General features: G+C 55.3%; 2 protein-coding genes across 10 annotated transcripts; one reads left to right on the forward strand and one right to left on the reverse strand.

Annotated features, from left to right (window-relative positions):
- Window positions 1-1,631: 1,631 nt before the first annotated feature.
- Window positions 1,632-6,909, forward strand: SLC35B2 (solute carrier family 35 (adenosine 3'-phospho 5'-phosphosulfate transporter), member B2). 4 transcript variants are annotated; one of them, XM_010581154.1, is made up of 4 exons: window positions 1,632-1,981; window positions 2,850-3,043; window positions 3,343-3,503; window positions 4,804-6,909. In XM_010581154.1, the coding sequence occupies exons 1-4, from the start codon at window positions 1,929-1,931 to the stop codon at window positions 5,740-5,742; spliced, it is 1,347 nt and encodes a 448-aa protein (XP_010579456.1). In that variant the 5' UTR covers window positions 1,632-1,928; the 3' UTR covers window positions 5,743-6,909. The 4 variants fall into 4 exon arrangements, with proteins under 4 accessions (XP_010579456.1, XP_010579455.1, XP_010579454.1 ...); XM_010581153.1 differs by having other exon boundaries at window positions 1,634-1,946; XM_010581152.1 differs by lacking the exon at window positions 1,632-1,981 and having other exon boundaries at window positions 2,384-3,043.
- Window positions 6,910-8,146: 1,237 nt separating this feature from the next.
- Window positions 8,147-15,853, reverse strand: HSP90AB1 (heat shock protein 90kDa alpha (cytosolic), class B member 1). Of its 6 annotated transcripts, none has more exons than XM_010581156.1 (13): window positions 15,131-15,853; window positions 14,801-14,947; window positions 14,399-14,605; window positions 14,246-14,302; window positions 13,956-14,115; window positions 13,617-13,750; window positions 12,806-13,120; window positions 12,204-12,369; window positions 11,817-12,007; window positions 11,392-11,539; window positions 10,842-11,110; window positions 10,101-10,434; window positions 8,147-9,543 (listed from the first exon to the last, which is right to left on the reverse strand). In XM_010581156.1, the coding sequence occupies exons 2-13, from the start codon at window positions 14,945-14,947 to the stop codon at window positions 9,434-9,436; spliced, it is 2,238 nt and encodes a 745-aa protein (XP_010579458.1). In that variant the 5' UTR covers window positions 15,131-15,853; the 3' UTR covers window positions 8,147-9,433. The 6 variants fall into 6 exon arrangements, 5 of the variants coding, with proteins under 5 accessions (XP_010579458.1, XP_010579460.1, XP_010579459.1 ...); XM_010581158.1 differs by having other exon boundaries at window positions 15,124-15,853; XM_010581157.1 differs by lacking the exon at window positions 15,131-15,853 and adding an exon at window positions 15,041-15,057.
- Between the last annotated feature and the right edge of the window lie 116 nt (window positions 15,854-15,969).

Below are 15,969 nucleotides of genomic sequence, written 5' to 3' on the forward strand. Positions count from 1 at the left end.
GCTCGGCAAGGGTGGGCGACGGGCCGCCGCCGCGCTGCCGGCCCGCTCCCTGCGGACGTGGCCGCCGGGCGGGGTGGCGTCTCCGAGGCCCCGCTCGGCCCGTACCCGGCCGGGCGCCGCCTCTCCCCGTGCCTGGGCCCGCGGGCCCGGTCCCCGGGCAGAGGCCGCTGGCGCTCGGAGCCTCGGGGCAGTAAAGCCCTCGAGTGGGAGGCGGGCTCCCCGCACGCCTCTTCCCCCGCCCGGGGACCCCCCGGGGCCCGCCAGGCCCTGCCCGCGGCGCGGGGCGCGGAGGGTGGATCCGGCGGCCCGGCCGCTCCGGTTTGCAGCCCCTGGGCAGAGGCGGCGGTTGGCCCTGGGGGGACAATCGCAGGCCATCCCTGCTGCCCGGCTTTGAGCCGGCTGCGGGGCAGGGGCGGGGAGGAGACGTTAAGATCCCGAGCTGTTAGCGGGGTGCCGTGGACTTGTAAGCTCCAGGTTTGGATTTGACTTAGCCCTTCCAGGCGCTAGAGATGCGCTCGAGAGTAGCAGGGCTGCAGGCAGGGATTTTTTTTTTTTTTTTTTTTCAGACCTCTGGCCCGGGACCCAAATTTTGCATCACACGCAGACGGCTGTGGCCCTGCCTGGCTCTGAAGCGGTGCATTTGAAAGCTGCCCCTCCTGGGCCGAGGGGAACAGTAGCCGAGTCTGTCGTCTCGGCTCTCTGGCTGTTCTGCAGGCCCCAGACTAAGGCTCCTTTCATGCCTCAGTGTGCCGCCTGCTTGCCCTGTGCGGCCCCCCCCTTTCTACCTGTAACACTGGTGTCCCTGTTCCTTCTCGGCCTCAGCGGGGAGGGCAGGGCCTGCTGCAATGAGTCAGCTCTCAGGGCCTGGGAATTGCTAGCGCAGGCATAGAGAGAGCCATTGTCCCTCCATAGACCTCTCTTCACGGTCACTGTGGGAGAGCAGAGCTGATTCTTCTCCCGTGGTGGCGCCGAGGGGGCCAGCAGGGTAACAGCAGGCAAAGTCACACTGAACAGAGCTGGCTGGCTTTTGGTGTCTGTCAAGTTGAAGGGAGACGTGGCCCATGAGTGCAGCAACCGACCCTACCGTTTATATCTGACTTCTGCAAAAGCAAACGGCATTTCTGCACCCAGCAAGAAGGCTGCTGCCATCAACCAGGGTTACTTAATATGGGCAAACCTAGGAGCATATGGGCAGCTTCAGCCCCAGCTGCCTGCACCAGGCCCTGTTCTTGTATCCCGCAGCACGCCTACAGACTGCAATGATGCCCCTGCAGCAGGAGAGATGATGGAGTGGAGGTGTCAAACTGCCTTTTCTGTGGGGGAGAGCGGGCTAGGGGGGGGAATAGGAAGCAGGCACAGAAACCCACCCCCAGCTGTTTGCATTTCTCCCTGGGCTGGGAGCTTCTGGGTCATTTAAGTCACAGAAGGGAGATTTCAGGGTGAAACACAGCCTCAGCTTAGGTCAGGTTGTTGGACTCTGGGGTCCTGGCCACAGCAACTGAGGATAAGAAAAGCCCCTCAGGCCTTTCCCAAGGGGATGAGAGGTCGGTGGGGAGGGCTTGTTCATGAAATCGCAGGGGACTTTCTTGCCTTTAAAGCTCGTTTGTAAGTAAGTCTCTGAGTTTCATGTGAGGGCTACTAGAGGTCACAGCTATATTATGCTGGGACCAGGTACACCTCACAGGGCCTAAATTCCTATGACTCAGTTGTTTTTGGTGGACAGGGGATTAACATCTCTGGCCCTTTCCGTCACAGGAGCCCAGAACTTTTTCTGGTGCATGTTTATGTAGCCAGCCCCACAGGACCCTCGCCTGGCTCCCAAATCAGGAGGCTTTTTCTACTGAAGAGACTGAGGCAGGGATGGAGCATGGACCAAGGAAACCTCCTACCCTGATGCTGGAAGCCACAGCTTGCTGTGCGAGAGGAGGATGCAGATGGCCTTGGGTGTAGGAAGTCCTTGCCAGTTTGCTCATTTTGTTGTGTACTTGGTGCTCTTGTTCTTTGCATAGTCCCTGAATAGCGCAGGTTTGCCTCTGAGGGATGGGACAGTGGAGGGAAGAACCCCTTCGGGAGTATTAAAGCTGTTTTAAAGCTGGCTAGATCACCACCTAGGGCTATAGCTGAAGAATATCAGCTATACCTTCTCAGGTATCCTGGTAAAATCCCAACCAGCCAGTTGGTAATAAAGTTCCTTCCCAACCTTGCTCTCTGGCTGTGTCTTGCCAAGTGGGTGAGCCCTCGTAATTTCCTCTGAGCTGTGGGAAATGCCTTAGCAAGCTCCCTTCCAGGGCTGTGTGGGGAAGTGGGGGAGGCTGGCAGCCTAAACCCTCCCTGGCTCTCTTCCACTCACCTGGTGGAGCTGGAGGGGGAAGCTCTGAACCATTTGCTCTCAGAGGAAGGCCACTCTGGCCACACGCTTGGAACACAAGCTGCTAGGTAGGAGTCACTTTTTCCATTCAATCACCTTTTCCACTCAGGAGCTGCACTAAAGTTTAACCTAAAAAGGTGAGGTGCTCCTTGGATTTGGAGTAAGGGCATTGTCAAAACCAGATGGCTACAACATTGTTCAAACGTTCTCTCCAATCCTGGAAATCCAAGTTTCTAAGTCCACATGTTCCTATGCCAGAGCAAACACCCTTAACAGAAGCAAACATAAATGTCTGGCACGTGCTTTTCAACTCCAGAGGGCATTTCGTACTCCACGTGCTGCCATCATCACTGTTGTCGCTGGGGTGGAACCTGGGTGCTGCCTCCTGGTGGAGCAGGCCGGGCGGTGGGTGGCGCAGGCATGCGGAGCGGAGGTGGCCATGTACCAGTAGCCCACTACCCACCTCTTCCTCTCTGCACAGATTTTGCCTTCCCCTCGTGCTGGCTTCCCTCCCTACAATGGCTACTGGTGAAGAGATCACACCTGCCCTGCAGGGCTCGTGGGGGGACTTCTGGCTCTTCCGTTTCTTTGTTAATGCTGCTGGCTACGCGAGTATTGTGATACCGGGATTCCTCCTCATCCAGTACTTCAAGAGAAGGAATTACCTGGAGACAGGTAAGGGCAGGAGCTTCCCTTCCACATCCTGCCTCCCTGTGAGCTCTCTGCACCCCCTTGGTCAACCCCATTCAGTGCTGACAGGATGTTTCCCCAACCTGCTTTATTAGACCAGGCTTGAGCCACTCACAGAGCTGCATCCCAGAGCTGTCTGGGTGCTACCCTGAAAGTTCTCCAAGGCCCCCGTGCCAGCAGATGTGGAGGCTAGTAAGGAGGGAGGCTTCACCTCTCAAGCTGGTGCAGCTTGTGGTGCCCAGGCTGTGGTTAATTCTGTCGCCATGTTCTCTTACCCTGTTCAGGCCGAGGCATTTGCTTCCCTGTCATCAAATCATGCGTGTTCGGCTCCGAGGTGAAGTCTGTACACCAGGAGGATGGCTCTCTGCCACCCCGAGCAGAGCCCACAGAGTCCTCTACAGCCCGACAGGTCTTCAAGCTGCTCTTCTGCGCTGCTGGTCTACAGGTAGGGCCCCTGTGCATGCATGTGTGGCCATCCCACTCTGGGAGGAGGAGGCGGGCAGTGGGTTTGTGGCCATCAGTTCCTTGAAGACCAAGGATGCAGTGCTTGTCTTTGACTGGGGCAAGGTTGGAGGCTGGGACACAGCCTCTCAACCAGGATAGTCCACCAGAGCTGCTGTGTCACCTCTAAGGGCTGTGGAGGTCTGTTTAGCTGGTGTCACCAGGGTTGGGACCTCCTGTCCATCTGATCGCAGTCCTCTGCAGCCATGGATAGGGAAAATTCTGTGATTCAACAGATTGTTAGGGCTGCTCTTGTTATGGCCCTCATGTCAGAGCAGCAGATAGTTTGAGCCCTTTTATCTCCCAGGCTCTCCTCTGGGTCACCTTCTAGGGCTGATGCATCCTGCCTTGACGGATTGCATTTGAATACTGGAGAGAAGTACTGAATTCAGCTACAGATAAACAGGAAATTTTAATCTTGGTTTCCGCAAGTCTCTGCTACAGCCTGAGCATCATTAGGAAGGGCAGCTTTTTGGGTCTGTGAGGACTTAAAATAGAAATGTGGGCATTGTGATAGAAAAACCTACACATCCCACAGCCAGCAGAAGACACGCACTCTCTAGCCTACTATGCCAGCCCTTTCAGACTTGCTGCGGGTCACCAGCAAGTCCTTCCATCTCTCTGTGCCTCAGTTTCTTGGGAGGGGATGTGTGGTGAGGGGAAGTCTGTGTTACTTTTGTGAGGGGCTTGGTACTGTTGCACCAGAAGTAGTAGAGGTGACAGCCAGAACAGCAATCATCCCCGGAGAACAACTTCATCTGGTGGGTTTTGAGACTAGAATTGATTTGGATGGAGGAACCGGGCTTAGGGAGCTGGAAGTGAAAACCAATGCAGAGGCCACTGGGAAAACTGCCAGGACCTGCTGCAGGGAGCTGGCACCAAAACTGCAACTGTGCATCAGTAACGTTCCCTGATCCTGTAGGTCTGGTTCAACAGGCAGCCTAAAGCATAACTGCTTGGTGTACGCCAGGATGTTTGCTTTGCAGGCTTCTCTCCCCTTGAAGAGGCTGTAAACCGAGCAGGGTTTGTTTGGGACGGCATGTTCCTGGTGGGAACAGTGGGTTCCCTCAGATGGGTGGAGTGGGGGGTGGCCCCATCTCCCAGTGTCTCAGAGAAGCATTGGCCGTGCAGAGGATGAGGCAACGTTGGGACAAGCAAGGATCTCCTGGGGTCTGTTTTTCCCGTGGTTTCTTGCAGCTGCTAATGCAGGTCCTGACTCTCCCTGTGCTCCTCCTGCTTTGCAGGCCTCCTACCTCACATGGGGTGTCCTCCAGGAGCGTGTGATGACGAGAACGTACGGTGCCACTGAAACAGACCCTGGTGAGAAGTTCAAGGACTCCCAGTTCCTAGTGTTCATGAACCGCATCCTGGCATTCACGGTGGCTGGTCTCTACTGCGCCCTGACCAAGCAGCCACGTCACGGGGCTCCTATGTACAAATACTCCTTTGCCTCCCTCTCCAACATCCTTAGTAGCTGGTGCCAGTATGAGGCACTCAAATACATCAGCTTCCCCACCCAAGTGCTGGCCAAGGCCTCCAAAGTGATCCCAGTGATGATGATGGGCAAACTGGTATCACGCAAGAGTTATGAGTACTGGGAGTACCTGACTGCTGCCCTCATCTCTGTGGGGGTCAGCATGTTTCTGCTCTCCAGTGCTCCCAACAGGCACGTGTCCACTGTCACCACTTTCTCAGGCATAGTCCTCCTGGCTGGCTACATAATCTTCGACAGCTTCACGTCCAACTGGCAGGACGCCCTCTTCACCTACAAGATGTCTCCCGTGCAGATGATGTTTGGCGTCAACGTCTTCTCCTGCCTCTTCACGGTGGGCTCACTGTTGGAGCAGGGTGCCTTGCTGGAATCATTACGCTTCATGGCCCGCCACTCAGAGTTTACAGCCCATGCTGTGCTGCTCTCAGTGTGTTCCGCCTGCGGCCAGCTTTTCATCTTCTACACCATCAACCAGTTTGGGGCAGCCGTCTTCACCATCATCATGACGCTGCGCCAGGCCTTTGCCATCCTCCTCTCCTGCCTCATCTACGGGCACACTGTCACTGTTGTGGGTGGGCTGGGCGTAGCTGTTGTCTTCATGGCCCTCTTCCTCCGCGTCTATGCCCGCAGCCGCATGAAGAAGCGTAGTAAGAAGATCCCGCCAGGTGAGACCCCTGTACAAAAGGTCTAAGGAGCTGGGGCCACGGCATTTACGCCATGCCTGCTGTCCTGCCTCCGCTCGGGGGTACTTGCTTGATTTCTCAGAACCTGCTGAGGAGCAGGGTGGGCTATGGATAGGCTGGACCAGTGACTCGCTTTTCCACCTGCTTTTCCTGGGGAAGGGGCTGGAACAAGCCCAGGGAATGCTCCAGGCTGCCACAGCTCCAAACCTTTCCGTTTGCCTTAATGGGTCAAAGACTTCCAGCCAAGGCACCAGCCTAGCGGCTCACATCCTGGGGGAAAACCAGCATGGGGCTGCTGGTACTCCTGCCCCACCTCTTGTGGCTTCTCTCCGAAGTCACTGATGAACAAGGGAGCTCTTTTCTCTGACACTGTCTTGCCTCTGGCTAATGCTCCTCCATTTCTGTCACTGCTACAGAGCTTGGCAGGAGGAAAGGGCAAGCAAAACACTAGCTTTCTTTTTGAAACACCTCCACGTGAGGTAAGTCCTGAGCCTGTGCCAAAGAGGGGGAGCTCTCAGCCACCCTCCCAGGAGGTGCTCCAGGTAGGACAGGCACAGCTAAGGGAAGGACTCCCAGCTTGTCCTACCCTAGGCCTGGGATCTGCTCTGGGAGGGCACACTGCAGTGAAAGGCGGTACCTCCCAGTTTGGTTTTATCAGCTCGTTGCCCCTGCTTTGAGACAGTTTTCTTTGGTCTCCTCAGCCCAGGCTGATTTTGAGTTGTTCTAGGTTGCTTTTTTGGTTACATCTGCTGCTGTCACAGGCCAAAGGCTGCGCTGCCCAGAAGCCCCAGCATCGCCTCGGGTGTCTCAGTGCCACGGTTTCTGGGCTTTGTAGTTGCCATTCAGAGAAGCACAAACAGCCCCTCTTCTTTCTGCCAACTGGAGGCATTGGCCCTGGCTTTCCTGGGGCCTGGCCAGAGCCCCACTGTGCCTGGAGGGCTGAGAGGGCAGAGTCTGCTTGCGGTGCCTTGTTACTGCTCCCCAGGCAGCAGGGGATGGAATGAGCAGGCACCTGCTCCCCAGGCAGCAGGGGATGGAGCAGTGGAAGCTGCTTTTTCCCACGAGCCTGGGTTTTACTGGTTAATGCTTTTCTCCTCAACACAACCTGACTGACAAACCAGCAGGTTTTAGTACTTTTGAAAGGCAATTTTTTTTCTCTTTTTATTTTATTAAATTAAAAATATGCTGCATATAGTGCACTGGAGGTGAATGTTCTTGTTAATTTTTTTTTCCATGTACCTGGAAGGAGGGGAAGGAGTTGCTGGCCCTTCCTATGTCCCTAGTCTCTCTGGGACAGCAAAGCTGTCTTTCCTTTCCAAACACACACAGGTGCCTCTGCCTAGGCAGGTATCATCAGCCAGCATTGGACTCAGAGCTGCAAGGCCTGACATGAAATCCTTGCGCACACAACTGGGGAGCACAGCCAGGTTTGGACCACTGCTTATGCTGGTGGGCAGATGGAGGCGCTGTTAAGCCGATTCTGGTTTGGCTCCTGGGTTCCCTGTACAGTGCAGCTTGGGCAGCCCCAGTGGGTGTATCTACAGCCTGCATAGCTAGAAAGAGATGGTGCAGAGGCCTGCTGAGCACCTGCCAGCCAGGGGTACCAGTGCTGTAGCAAAGCCCTGGAAGAGCCCATCCTTTATGGGGTGCATCTGCACCAACATGAGCTCCACAGGCCCCACACCAGAGCCAGGGGAGGCTTGGGGTGTCAATGGTACATCCCACTACTGGTACATATGGGAGGCCTGGTGAAAAACCTTGTCTGTAGGCCTATGCAATCTAGTCACAGTGAGGTCCAGGGTCAGAGACAGGACCTTGGCCTAACAGAGTTAGAGAAAGGGGAGACTCAAGTGCTACAAGAGGAGACTAGGGCCTGGAGCTGCTTATCACAGTACTGAGGATAACAGCAGGGATAACACAGCTGGTGCTGAGCACAGCCCACCAGGCTTCAGAGCACTTAGCTCTCCAGCATTTTTACCTGTGCTCCCTTCCTAGCTCTGAGCTCTTGAAAGTCCCTGTGCAGCCTCACAGCCCTTCATCCTGCCACTACAAATTCCCCCAAATGTCTGCCCCCACCATCTGCTGACAGACTGAAAATGGAATGGATTTTTTTCTTTGGTTGAAAAAAAAAAACCCAAACAAAAAAATAGGTTGTCTGCCAGGTTGGGATGGGATACCTTTTTAATTTAAATGTAGATTAAAGAAAAAATTTTTGACACCCACCCACCCCGTCCCCCAAACATTCTAAGTTAAAAAGAAGAATTGACTCTACTGGTTATTTGGCAAAACCTTCCTATCCAGAGAGAAATCTTACTTATGAACATTTTTTTTCCTCCTGTCTCAGGAAAAAACTGTCCTGAAGGTATTTGCTAGCTCAACTCCAGCACTGTCCCCATGTGCAGCAAGGGACTCCAGCAGGCTCTGCCTCCTCCTTCCCTTTTGAAGATGGATACTGGCTAAAGCCCACTCCCATTTTGTGCCCGTGGTTGCTGGCAAGCAGTCAGCAAGAGAACTTGATGTTGGTGTCACTTTTCCCTGACAAACCCCAGTGCCATTGTGGCCAAGGGTGACAAACTCCCCTCATGGGGTGTGAGCTCAGTGTAAAGGGCAGATGAATCAGAGGTAATGCCCCAGGCTTCTCCCATCATCTGGGACCCAGGCAAAAGCCAGGGGGTGGCCATATACTGCCAAACCCCACCAGGACTGCAAAAGCCCAGAAAGGGCAGTCTGGAGGTGGGAAGCAAGGAGTCTAGAGCAGAGCCTTTTAGCCTAAGAGCTGGAGAGGCAGCTTGAGTACAGTCCAGAGCTATCACTCCACCCCCTGCTCTGCACTACAAGGGAACAGACAGCAGATGGCTCCTGCCTCCAGGGACACTCAGATCAGACCAGCCAGCAGCAGTGCAGACTCAGGTCCTGGCACAGCTTGCCCAGCTGACACATGCAGATTGGAAAAGTCTTGTTCCCAGGCTGTGGGGCATGCAGCACCCTACACTGAGAACTACTGCCCACTAGAGATGACCCCACCTGCACAGCAGGTCATGTGTTTCTCCTACCCACTTCATGGTGCATGGGCAGGGAAGGGGTAGAGATCACCTAAAGCAGGGCTCTGAAAACCAGTCAGGGCAGGGGAGAGACCAGCAGCCTGATACCCTCAGGCACAGGCTGAGACCCTTTCCTCCATATGGTAGGCACGAAACACAAAGGACCCCACCATGTAAATCACATTCTTCAATACTTTAATTCCAGTCGAACAAAACAACAGAAGAATAATCAAACAAAAAAATAACCAAGCCAACCAAAATACAATATCCTACCCTGGGGGTTTAGGGAGGCAGCAGCTCAGAGGAAGGGCTCTCCCACCCCAATGGAACAAGGGCAGTGTTTGATGCCTACTGGGAACATGGGAGACCCCATGGGGGGAGAGGGGAAGCCTGATGACTCCTCACCTCCACTCCCCATCAGCTGTTCCTACACAAGCAGAAAGACACAAACATGCCTCAGGCTGCCTGAATCATTCACTACTGACAGACAGGGCATCATGCCCTCCTGCACCCTGCCAAAAACAACCCCAAACAAACAAATCAAAAACCATAGACATCACCAAGGAGTCAGTAGGAGCTAGTGGGAGCAGACCCTGTTCTAAGCAGACACAACATGGTGCAGAGGTCTGGCAAGTGAGGGAAGAGGCTTCCTCCTACTTTAGTCTACCTCTTCCATGTGGGATGCATCTTCATCTCCCTCCAGAGGGGGGATCTCATCAGGGATAGCTGCACTGGGCTCCTCTGCCATCACCTCGTCTTCATCAATGCCTGGGAGAGGGGAGGAAAGGAAGAGATGAGGCCTCCAAGTGATACCTGATCCCAGAGGTACAGCCTCTCCCAGAGCAAAGGCTGGCTCCTGCCCACAGCCTGAGGGACAGAGCTATTAGCATCCAGTAGTTATGCCAAGCCACAGCACCTCCTGATTTACATTTTTAGCCAAATAGCCAATTTGGAGAAAAAGAGTTGGGTGCAAGCACAAGTTGTTTCACCAGATTGGTCACATCTCCCATTACAAACTTTTGACATTCACCCTTTAAGAAATAAAAACCCTCAGCTCGTCATCTGAGCAGCCTGGTGGTGGTTGCTTCTGGCCTTGTGGAAGACAGGACAGTCCACTCAGAGCCCTGAGCCTTCACAAAGTACCTTGTTCCAGGTTTCCACTTGCCCCTAGCCACCTTATGGACACAGCCAGTTCTGCACATCACACCAGCATGGCTCACATACTGGCCTCCCCCTGCCCTAAGACAGTTACACACTAGCCTGACCAGCTAACCTGCTTTCGGGACCTGCTCCAGGCCTGAGAAGCTGCATGGACAGCTACATACCAAGCCCCAGTTTGATCATCCTGTAGATGCGGTTGGAGTGGGTCTGGGGATCTTCCAGGGAGAAACCAGAGGACAGCAGAGCAGTCTCGAAGAGTAGCACCACCAGATCTTTGACAGCTTTGTCATTCTTGTCAGCATCAGCCTTCTGGCGGAGTGTTTCCACAATTGGGTGGTCCGGGTTGATCTCCAGGTGCTTCTTGGCCATCATATAGCCCATGGTAGAGTTGTCCCGCAGTGCCTGAGCCTTCATGATGCGCTCCATGTTGGCTGTCCAACCATAGGTGCTGGTGACTATGCAGCAGGGAGATGAGACCAACCGGTTTGAGATCGTTACCTGCCAATGTAGCCAAGGGTTAGCTGAGCAAGGTACCCATATGCCCTGGACTGGGCCCAGCCACAGCACATGATACCCCAGGTCTTTGCCCCACATTCACCTGGGGACACCCCAAAGCAAGCAGAGATCTCCAAGCAGCTCCAGGACTGCTACACAGACTCATTTGCACAGCTCAGCCAGCATCTTCAGCACCCACTGCATGTTTCCCACACTTACCCTTTCCCATCAATGCATGTATTTGGGTCAGTGCCCCTCACCTGCAGCCTGGCTGCTTAGAGCAAGATGGTGCATGCTGGGACCTCCAGTCTCCTTTAGCAGCTCCTCTGCAGGAGATGAGGGAGATGAGAGGCTTGCATTGATTGAGCTGGGGCCCTTGCCTGCATCACAGAGCACACAGCCCTCCTCACCTTCTCCACCTTCTTGTCCAGGATCTCCTTCATGAGTTTGCAGAGGGTCTCAAACTTGGCCTTGCTCTCCTCCATCTTCTTTTTCTCCTCCTCATCCTCAGGCAGCTCCAGCCCCTCTTTGGTGACCGATACCAGGGTCTTGCCATCAAACTCCTTGAGCTGCTGCACACAGTACTCATCAATGGGCTCCATCATGTATACCACCTCAAAGCCACGCTTCCGCACACGCTCCACAAAGGCTGAGTTGGCAACCTGCTCCTTACTCTCCCCTGTATTTGTGGGGAGTAAAAATGAGATATCACCAAGACATAAGAGCTGGTTACAGCAGGACTAACAGCAATAGTCACTTGGAACCCCTAGCATAAAACTGGCTGCAGCTGGGGCTCTAGGCCTGGTGGTCTTTCCCCAGCACCCAGGGATGGGCTGTGATTCAGCAGGGAGGGCCTGCTGAAGACAGCAGGACCTTCCTGGAAAAATTTGCTTTAAGTTAGGGCTGGTCAGCAGGTAACCTGCCTCCACGTTGCTAGGGCACAGAGGAGCTCTGGCTCACCTGTGATGTAGTAGATACTCTTCTGGGTCTCCTTCATATGGGACACATACTCTGAAAGCGAAGTCAACTCATCACCTGACTGGGATGTGTGGTAACGCAGCAGCTCTGAAAGGCGCTTTCGGTTGGTTGAGTCCTCATGGATGCCCAGCTGGGGGCAGAAAAGATGCATGAAGCCTCCAGGATAGGACTTGCATGCACTTGGCCACCCCTGAGGCACAGCCATCTCTGCCCACCCCCTGATCATTTGAGTGTTGGGCCTAGGGCAGCCAGAGGGGCCAGCTGCCCACAACGGCTCTCTGGGGCGCTCGCAAGACCCCCTCTACCCTAACACCCATGCAGAGAAGACATGGCACAGGGACAAATTGCTCCTCAGGCAGACAGGTCATGGGCCCCTCCCTTCTACACGTGCACAGTACCCAGCTCACCTTCAGATTCTTGGAAAAGGCCTCATAAAATTTCTTGTAGTTCTCTTTGTCCTCTGCCAGCTCAGAGAAGAGCTCCAAACATTTCTTCACAATGTTTTTGCGGATCACCTTGAGGATCTTGCTCTGCTGGAGCATCTCACGAGAGATGTTCAGAGGCAGGTCCTCTGAGTCCACAACACCCCGGATGAAGTCTGAGTAGCAGAAATGAAAACAGGAGTCAGGTTAAAAGCTCTGAGCTTCATGACAGGAGGAAAAGCACTAAGACACTGACTGCTGTGCGCCCACACCAGCTAGTGCCTCATCCAGCCGCTTTGTACTGGGAGCAGTACCACAGGCTGTGAGGGTCCCAGGCTCTGCACTGAGAAGCTAAGGCAGGGGGGCTCTTACTTAGGTACTCAGGGATGAGCTCATCACAGCTGTCCATGATGAAGACACGTCTCACATACAGCTTAATGTTATTCTTCTTCTTCTTGTTCTCAAAGAGGTCAAAAGGGGCACGGCGTGGGATGAAGAGCAGGGCCCTGAACTCCAGCTGCCCTTCCACAGAAAAGTGCTGCGGAGCCAGGAAGGAAAAACAGCTGCCAGGGTGCTTCCCTTCTACCCCTTCCCCCAGAACCCACTCTGGGCATGCTGAACTGCTGTTCCTCAGCACTGGGGCTGGCAGGGGGCACAGCAGGGTCTCTAGCATCCAAGCAGCCTGCATTTCCCCCTTCTCAGTCCCACTACCCCCCACACGCCAGGGGTCTCTGGCATCCAGCAGGCCTGGATGGAAAAGTCATGCTTCTCTGAGGCCCAACACCCTCCTGTTCTGCTTCTAGGCTGGCACTGCCAACCCTCCCACTTGCACAGGAGTTGCAGTGCAAGCTGAGGCACCACCAAGTGGCCCGGGAGCCTTCAGTCCCACTGAGGCACAACCACATGGTGGCTCTAAGTATGGGCTAGAAAGGTGCCCTCTGTCTCTCTGCAAGCCAGGGTGGCCCAGCACCCACCTTGACAGCCAGGTGGTCCTCCCAGTCATTGGTGAGGCTTTTGTAGAACTCGCCATACTCCTCCTGGGTGATGTCATCAGGGTTGCGAGTCCAAATAGGCTTGGTCTTGTTCAGCTCCTCCTGGTCAATATATTTCTCCTTGATTTTCTTGGTCTTTTTCTTCTTGCCTTTGTCTCCCTCATCATCATCATCAGAGCCCACATCCTCGATTTTGGGTTTCTCCTCATCTTTGGACATTGACTCTTCCTCTTCCTTCTCATCTTTTTCCTCCTCTGTCTCATCATCACTGATCTCTTTCTCACGCTCCTTCTCCAGCTGTGGAGAAAGAGAGAAAGAAGAGTCGGGTTCAGCCCCAAGCAACTGTTACCAGGAATCCTTTTGCTCCAGATGAAAGAAATGGGTGTCCTCCAAGGCCCAACAAATGTAACATCTAGAACCAGGGCTTCTCCTGAAACCAGCCCTCAAAAGTCACTCCACAGCTCATGGAACCAAAACCTGTGTCTGAAGATGAGACAAGGGGCAGAAAACCCTCCTGCCTCCATGGCTGGTTGTAGATGACCCCCAGCTGCACAGATCAAAGACCAAAAACATGGCTGGATACCCACCACCTTTCACCTCCAATGAGCCCCTAGCCTCAAATCACCTCTGGCCACAGAAGCTAGGAGCACCACTGCTCAATACCCAGCAGCCAGGAGCTACAGAAGGGAACAGAAAAGACTGTACTCTGCTCTTTTCTGGGCTCCTGCTCCCAATAACACCCACCCCTGCCTCCAGCTTTTCAGTGGGTCCCCACAGTTCTTCCCTTACATACATAGAGTGTGATGGGGTAGCCAATGAACTGGGAGTGCTTCTTCACCACCTCTTTGACACGCCGCTCCTCCAAGTACTCTGTCTGGTCCTCCTTCAAATACAGGATCACTTTGGTGCCCCTTCCAATGGGCTCACCTACAATGTGGGGAGAGAAACATTAGCATCCCAGGGCATAGCGTTAAAGGGCAGAAAGCAAGTGGGACCAGCTCCTTGAGCCTAAACACTACTCAATACCTTACATTAACAAGCGTACCTGACAACACAGCACAGCTCTAGGGAGCACCAGCAAACGGGGTGCTTCTAGCAGAGAAATACACTTAGGGTTTTGTACAACACGTACCATGGTCAGTTCGGACAGTGAAGGAGCCCCCAGCTGATGACTCCCAAGCATACTGCTCATCATCATTGTGTTTGGTAATGACAACCACCTTCTCAGCCACTAGATAGGCAGAATAGAAACCCACACCAAACTGCCCGATCATGGAAATGTCTGCGCCAGCCTGCAAAGGCAGAGAAAGACTGATAGACCAGTGAAAAGACAGAATATGTCTGCAACTGATTCACAGCAGCAAGGAACTGGGTCAGCATGCAGGCAAAAAGAGGCAAGTGCCAACAGGCAGCCAGCCCTACCCTCAGCTCCACCCTGCTGCTGGTAAGGTGGGGAAGCACACTCAGGTAGGCCAACAGCTACCACAGCAAAAAAGGCAGCAGGGCTGGAGCTATAACCCAGTGAAAGCCTGGGGCCCAGGCCCTGGGGAACCCATGCAGCCAAAGGCAACCCACCTGCAGGGCTTCCATAAAGGCTTTGGTACCAGATTTAGCAATAGTGCCTAGGTTGTTGATGAGGTCTGCTTTTGTCATCCCGATGCCAGTGTCCACCAGGGTGAGCGTGCGGTCCCGGGGGTTGGGGACTATGTCAATCTTGAGGTCCTTACCGCTGTCTAGCTTTGAGGGATCAGTCAGGCTCTCATAGCGGATCTTATCCAGTGCCTAAGGGAGAGGGTGATGCTCGCCACGGCCTCCCTCCTCAAAAGCTGCCTCCCTCCCCCAGCACAAGCCTCGTAGGCCACCACCCCAGGCACCGGCCTCTCCCTGGGCACCGCCGGCGGGACATCAGCCTCCCCCTGAGCCCCCCAGCAGAGGAAGGAGACTGCCCCCGCAGGGGCGAGCAGGGCCCGGGCTCACGTCGGAGGCGTTGGAGATGAGCTCCCGCAGGAAGATCTCCTTGTTGGAATAGAAGGTGTTGATGATGAGTGACATGAGCTGGGCGATCTCCGCCTGGAAGGCGAAGGTCTCCACATCCTCTTCCTCGTGCTGCACCTCCTCAGGCATCTGCAAGGCAAGCACAGGCCGTTACCACCGGGGCGGGGTTGGGAGAAGCTGGGGCGGGCAGCAGGGCCACCGGGCCCAGCGCAGGATCCTCACCGCGCCGGGCGTGAACGACCAGCGGAAGAGCTATACGCCCTCCATGGCCGGCTTTTATAGGCAAGGGGGGGGCGGCGCCTCACCGCTCACCGTCTCCTTCCGCCTTAAAACGGCGGTGGTCCCCGCTACAGTATTCCGGCTCCCACCTCCCTTATGAGCACGCCTCCCTATGGGCCTCGCCTAGCGCAGTCGCCCTCTCCACCCTGGCTGCAGCCTCTGTGGGGCGTTCTCGCTGCTGCTTCCCTGGCCTGGGCGATGCGGCAGGACTCCTTATGGGCCCCATCACCGTTGCCGTTTAACGGCGGCGGCTATGGTGGAGGCGGGCGCACATCTCTCAGCCCCATGCCGTTACCGGGACCGCTCCCGGTCGCGACTCCCCGTCGCCGTAGGGGACTATTTCCCGCGACCGGCAAGCGGAGGGGCACAGGGGGCGGCAGCAGTGCAAAGCAATTTCCAGAGGGTTCCAGAGCGGTCAGGGCGGTGCCTCCGCGGTTTCCCCGGGCCGCAGGCTCCGGGCCCAGGCAGGGAACCGGGGATCCGCATCGCCCCAGAGGCTGCCTGCTGTCTTAGCTCCACGTTGCGGTTCCTCCGAGAGCCGCGTAGCTCTGCCGTTCTGCAGCTGGGGGCCCTGTGTAACCAGGGGCCCTGCGGATGCGGAGGGGACAAGATGGAGGCGACCGGCTCTGGAGGCGGGGGCGGGCTGTAGGGGTCGTGTCGGAGCCTGAGACCAACGCAGGCTCGTTTTCCTCGTTGGAAACCTGTGTTTGGGTACGCTGTATTTTTAGCGTCTAAGGGCAATACGATAAAGCTCATGCCGTGTCCGCCCTGCTGAGGCTGTGGGCACGCAGGCCTGACCGGGGTTGGGATGAAGGGGCCGGGGCTCCACACCTTTTGGCCGTGGGTGCCGGGGGGCGGGGTGATGGCTGTGA

The sequence above is a fragment of the Haliaeetus leucocephalus genome, unplaced genomic scaffold, assembly GCF_000737465.1.
Source record: "Haliaeetus leucocephalus isolate CR32 unplaced genomic scaffold, Haliaeetus_leucocephalus-4.0 Scaffold752, whole genome shotgun sequence".
Lineage (NCBI taxonomy): Eukaryota > Metazoa > Chordata > Aves > Accipitriformes > Accipitridae > Haliaeetus > Haliaeetus leucocephalus.